The sequence below is a fragment of the Micropterus dolomieu genome, linkage group LG07 (genome assembly GCF_021292245.1).
Source record: "Micropterus dolomieu isolate WLL.071019.BEF.003 ecotype Adirondacks linkage group LG07, ASM2129224v1, whole genome shotgun sequence".
Classification (NCBI taxonomy): domain Eukaryota; kingdom Metazoa; phylum Chordata; class Actinopteri; order Centrarchiformes; family Centrarchidae; genus Micropterus; species Micropterus dolomieu.
Window position 1 is genome coordinate 26,264,769 of NC_060156.1, and position 6,000 is coordinate 26,270,768.

Sequence of the window (6,000 nt, forward strand, 5' to 3'; positions counted from 1 at the left end):
TACACACAAAACATGCGGCCAGCTGCGTCTTAACACCTGCAGAGAAACAGAGAGAGAGAGACGGAGGGGGCGGAACTTTATCACGGGGCCCACCTGCAACCAAGTCATCTTCCAACTCAGATGCATCCCATGATGCATAGCGGTGAAAGGAGTTTTGTTAAAATTTGCTAATAAGTTTTCCATTTGTTTGAAATACAAATGTTACTTTATGATTGATGTAGGATATTTATAAAACGTGTCTGCTTAGAATATAGGCTAATGTTTGTTGTAGGTAATTGTCATGCTTGTGGTGGTTTGCCAGTGAAACCAGGAGTGAAGGAATTGTTTCACTTGATAACAACAGCTGATGTTTTTTTTATTTGCTGTCACCCTAAGGCTTAAAAGGCATCTGTCAGATCTAACTAGCCGAAGGCCACCGGCAATGTTCCTTTTCTAGCAATGTCAAATAAGACAGTAACTGTTATTTAATATGGCAATTACGGTGATAAATATAAAGTAATTACACAACAATAATTTTAACATATCTACTCTGTGTTGCGGAAGACAGCAGCACATATCTTGGACCAATCAGCGAGCCATGTCAGCTGACCCCGCCCGGACGAGTCACGCCCCTCCTGCTGTGTGGGCTTATCTGATTGGCGGTTAGGTGTTCCTCACGTCCCGGATTGGCCAATATCTTGTCGGAAGCCGGTTACCTATCGCTCCTCAATCAACCTGAACCGCTCCAGCTCAGAGTGAACCTGCAGCACAGGACATCATTCCGCTCCCTCATCTCGTTGCTGGCTGTGTCGTGGACCTTTAAACTCAATCAGGTAGGCGATTGTAAATAAAATAAAACTGTGCATGCAGCAGAACGAAGAGGTGGCGACGATACGTTATCTCATTGTTCTACTGCATTGGTAAGCGACATCGGTGTAAATAACATAAACGAGGCTGTAATGATTTCTCGTTTGTGTTCGAGTAAATAATCTTCAACCTAGTGTCACTTTTAGAGGCCTTTCTTGAAACGAAGAAGTCGGATGTACGGCAGCCCGACTGTAAGCGGCCCACATCATTTTCGCAAACTCCTCCCCGTCTTACACTGTCATTTACTGGCATAATGTTATTTATTAAAACTACGTTAAACGTTGTGTTAACGGTGTGTAGCCGATTCTTCAGTCTGAACTGTCGCCAAGATGCAGTCTCCTCCCCATCATGCGATGATCGGCCTGTCTACTTGTGTAACTTTTAAGAGCGTCCTGTAAAAAATGTTGTGAATAAGTCACAAAGAAGTCCTAAACAGTAAAGGCAGCTGACGTGACATGGACCATTAAGAAACAGTGGGCTCTGGATTAAGTTTGCACCGGTTAATCTTGCTTAAGCTGCAGGGTTTTGTTGCTTGGCTCACTTTGAGACTTACACGGTAGATGATTTATGGATCTAACTTTATGCTGAGTCACTGGTCTGGCTACTCCTATTTTATGTTTTGAATGAATCCATTCATTGAGGATAGACTACTTTGTATAGAGAGAAACTTTTTGTCTGTGGTATCAGTGTCGCTCATTCATGGCTAATGGAGCGACAGCAGATATCGTCTTATGTGGTTGATTATTCAGATTTTCAAAAAAAAAAAAAGTATAATTACTTAACACTTTACTGTATAATGCTACAAAACGGTGAACAATCTGAATCACAAGCTCCTGGCGCCAAAGGGCCTGGTATCTTATGTGCAGACATTTTATTTTGTCTGACCAAGTATTACATTTTACTGTAATTATCCCAATAAAACAGCAAATGTATGTTATTTTTAGCCTGATAAAATGCCATTCCCACTATATCTCTGGAAGGTTTTCTCTTTTTGTCTCTCCTCTTTGATATATATTTTTTTTATCATGCCCTCTGTGTCTACCACTAGGATGTCTCAGAAGATCAAGGCAGGCTCTGTGGTGGAGATGCAGGGGGATGAAATGACTCGAGTCATCTGGGAGCTCATCAAGGAGAAACTCATCTTCCCTTACCTGGAGCTCGACCTGCACAGGTGAAACCCCCACTGTAGATGAACTTTGCTTTTTAAGTTACATTCATGTTGCTTTTTAAAATAGCAGGACTTTCTGTACTGAGGTAACTTGTGCTCCAAGCAGGGACAGCTGAGAATGAATCTAAAAGAAAATCAAGTGAATCCTCCAGTGCTGGGATTTCTAGTTTGGCTTGTTTATCCTGGCACACGATTGTGTTTTATGAGCTCATCCGCATCAGAAAAGTCCTCTAAAATTGTAGCAGTGTGATAATAGTTGTAGTTTTTCACTGTAAATATTTTCTTGCCTTATAAAATTGAAAGTGCATAATTTTCTATAACTTACTACTGCCATTATAATTGGAGGAGATCACCGCTCAAATCAGTTTTCTAGGCAAGCAACGGGACCGTCCATGGCCTTACTTCTCCTCTTATCTCTTGCATGGACATTGTTCGGAGTTGTATGTTATTTGCAGGGACCATCTATGTGAAGTTCACATAGATGGTCCCTAATGTTCCCATCCCTGATAATGAATCATATCTCCCTACTGCGAAGCAGGGCATCCCGCACTTTAAACTTTAGGTTCCCTTTTCAGATAGATATATATACATCACTTCTTGTGTCGCATCGTAAAAGTTAATGATTTATTCTGTACGTGGCATTGGAAGTACAGGTTTGATTCATTATAGTATAGTAATAATTACTCTGTTGGAATGACCATTTCTCAAAGGGCAGAACTGTCATTTATTCCAGCCACTGGAAAAACAAACTATACAAACTTTAAAAACACTTAACACACATAAAAAAAGTAAACCCATATCGTATGCGTTCCGTGAAGAGCACAGGTTAAAGCTTGTTCAGGTTTTCTGGCTGCCCTAGGAAAGCATTAACTTGCTGAATAAATAATGCAGGTTGAACAGACACATGAAGGTGTAATCAAACACATACAAATAATTCTTGTTAAACCTGAAACCGTTTGTTTAAGGCTTTTGTTTCTGTCTCTGATTCCACTGAGATATGTATCTGTTGTTGTGTGACATGTTACGGTTGCACCAGCTTTCGGGGGAAGGGAAGGAAGAAAGTAGGTAAAAGGTCATGGCTGCTGTCAAACAATGCCCATAGGCTAATACTTGAAGGGAATGGTAAGCACGAAGAGCTAAGTTCAGTTGTGAGATGAAGTATATTTTGTCCTCTCTTAGTTTTTTGTTAAGCTGTGATTTTTACCTCAAGCACTAGTGCAACAAATAGAGCAACCGTTCCACTTATCTTGGCAGAGGGCCAGTCGTCATTGCACAATTCATTCCTTGTTTCCTTTTGTCTTTGTGTTGCTGGCAGGTTTTTGCAGATCTCCTTCTTACTAAGGCGAGAAACAGGCATTAAAAGTAGAGCAGAGTGAGACGTGGGGTTGAAGGGTAATGGCTATTATTGATGCGACTACTGCGTCAGGTCTTGCAAGAAATATAATTAATAGATATATTAATAATGTGAATATAAAGCCCCAACAGCAATTTGACTTATTCCTCAAGCTGGAAGCAAGCCCACACTCTTCTTCACTACTCGTTAATGTCCTTCAACACAGTGAGATTATATTTCGCAGTTCTTGTACATTCATAAACTAGCTTCTAGCCAACTTAAATGGTGGGAAGTCTGTTCACTTTTAGTGCTTTATTAGGTTGTTGTCCTCCAGGGCATCTGTGCAATGGTGTATACTGAGGCATAAATAATCACTACTGAGTGCTTTTGTTTATGGTCTTCCATGCCTCTGCTGTTGAGATTATAAACGGTCCCCCTCACGGCAGCACTCAGCGGTCCCGTTATGCCGGTTGTTTAAACGTCTGTTGATAAGCAGGCTGTCATTTCACGATCTACAGTTATGTATTTCATAGATAGAAGCAGAACAGCAGAAGGATAAATGCCCAAGAAGTTCTGTTAAGTGAGGGAGGATCGGATGGGGGACAGATAACGGCGGGCATGGGTGTGTAAGTCTGTCTGTCTGTGCGTGTGAGAGAGAGAAAAACAGAGAGAGCTCTCTGTTTATTTATTCTTATAGCTAGGCTAATTGTTATGGCAAGGCTAGCAGACCCAAGTGCAGGACTAAGAAAGGGAGAATTTACATAAAAGAGAAATATTGCAGGGTAAAGGGATCGGATATTGAGCAGGGGAAGAGCGAGGTAGAGATGGGTGCAGAACCGGGTTGGTGGCTGCTGTACAGAGCAGGGGGAACTGCAGCTGAGAGTCCAGAGTGAGAGTCTGATCCCAGCAGGTCCAGAGCAGAACCCGGGAAAGACAGAATGAGCGGTATTTCCGGTAGCAGAACTAAATAACACATTATTATGCAAATTTAACTTTTAACTTTTATCATAGCCTAGCCTACTAAATGTTCTTCTACAATCGGCCTAGTATAATTATTTAAATGTGTTCATTATGTTGTTGTTTGTTTGTTTCAGCCTACTGATTTATTTTAAAATGTAGGAAATTTGACTGTTTTGATCTGTAATGTAAAGCAATTAATAAACGCCATAACTTCCACACTACTGCTGGCATTACTCAGTTTAAAGTGCTCCCACACAGCTGAGGACTTCCTTTTATTTTCCCTTTGATGTGAAAATTGAAAATAGATGTGTACCCAAGATGAATATTCGTGTCCAGCCCTAGATTGTTGTAGATTGCTTGTTTATCTCTCAGATCAGGTATTTCCATATCTGAATCGGAAAACTTCTTTAACTTTTGACCTTAGGTCTTAAGTTCACACTGATACACCTTGTAGTTTGGTATATCTTATTATACTCATATTCAAACATGTTTATATTGCTCAAACTAGGTATTGAAAAATGTTCTGTAGTGAAGTTTAGGAGTTGTCACAGATATTTCAACACACTTCCAGGACATTATGGGTGCATGTATTAGCTTTCTTTCCAGTACTACTAATTCAAACTATTGTCTCTGTCTCTTCCTGCAAAGCTATGACCTCGGTATGGAGAACCGAGATGCAACAGACGACCGGGTGACGGTTGAGGCGGCGGAGGCAGTCCAGCGCTACAACGTGGGCATCAAGTGCGCCACCATCACGCCAGATGAGAATCGCGTGGAAGAGTTCAAGCTGAAGCAGATGTGGCGTTCGCCCAACGGCACCATCCGTAACATCCTCGGAGGCACAGTGTTCAGGGAGGCCATCATCTGCAAGAACATCCCCCGCCTGGTACCTGGCTGGGTCAAGCCCATCATCATTGGCAGGCACGCCCATGGAGATCAGGTACCAGAAAGAGTCAGTTGTTTCTGCATACTGAAAAATGGCACGTTGGGGTAAAATCGTCAGAAGTGAAATTTAGTTATTGTTCATGTTTCACTATATAAAATGACTAAAAACATGGCCTGGAGTTAAATTACTCTTTGACAAATCCTGGTCTAAACTGGGCAACCTTACATATGAGGTTTAAATAATCCTGATTTGTACTGAAACTGCCAAGAAAGTAATACCAACTCCTTTATCTTTCCAACAAACCTCTGTGACAAACTGACTACTGGTTTGCTGTCAACTCATGCATGATCTCAGTCAGGGTATCAGTGAGGCCCAGGCAATAATTAGATTTTATCAGCTGTCCTTTGCACCACACTGTACTACCTCTACAGCCTAGACAAGTTGCAGCTAGGTTACAGAATGAAGTCATAGGTCAGCTTGTGGCGCTGTGCCAAAGTCAACAGTTGTCCCCTCAGAGGAGAGTAATCCAGGTGAAGTGTCAAATGGTAGCTAGTTAGTTAGTTACATAATATTCCATGGATGTCAGAGGTATATATTATATACTGTGCCGACATACTGTATCACCTAATACCACTGGTGATGACAGCCAAGTCCTGCCGAGGCGTTTATTTGAACTTTCATCTAACACCATGTTATGGGGCAGGGTCCAACCTTTCAAAACCTGTCTCTTAACGGTTGCATAGTTTAGTTGGGTCATACTACCTTGCTGCTTTCCAATAACCTCTTGTGTTTCTCAATGTGCCCCCC

At 41.6% G+C, this 6,000-nt stretch overlaps 1 protein-coding gene across 2 annotated transcripts in view; it reads left to right on the top strand.

Moving 5' to 3' along the window:
- The first annotated feature begins 660 nt into the window (after positions 1-660).
- The window catches only part of idh1 (isocitrate dehydrogenase (NADP(+)) 1), a 10,599-nt gene continuing 5,259 nt past the window's right edge, over positions 661-6,000 (top strand). Inside the window, exons 1-3 of one of the 2 annotated variants that reach the window (XM_046054112.1) lie at positions 661-812; positions 1,895-2,017; positions 4,956-5,247. In XM_046054112.1, the coding sequence (XP_045910068.1) occupies positions 1,896-2,017; positions 4,956-5,247 (414 nt within the window). In that variant the 5' untranslated portion in view covers positions 661-812; position 1,895. Of the gene's footprint in view, positions 813-1,259; positions 1,403-1,894; positions 2,018-4,955; positions 5,248-6,000 lie in introns of those variants that run through there. The other variant, XM_046054113.1, reaches the window with a different exon arrangement.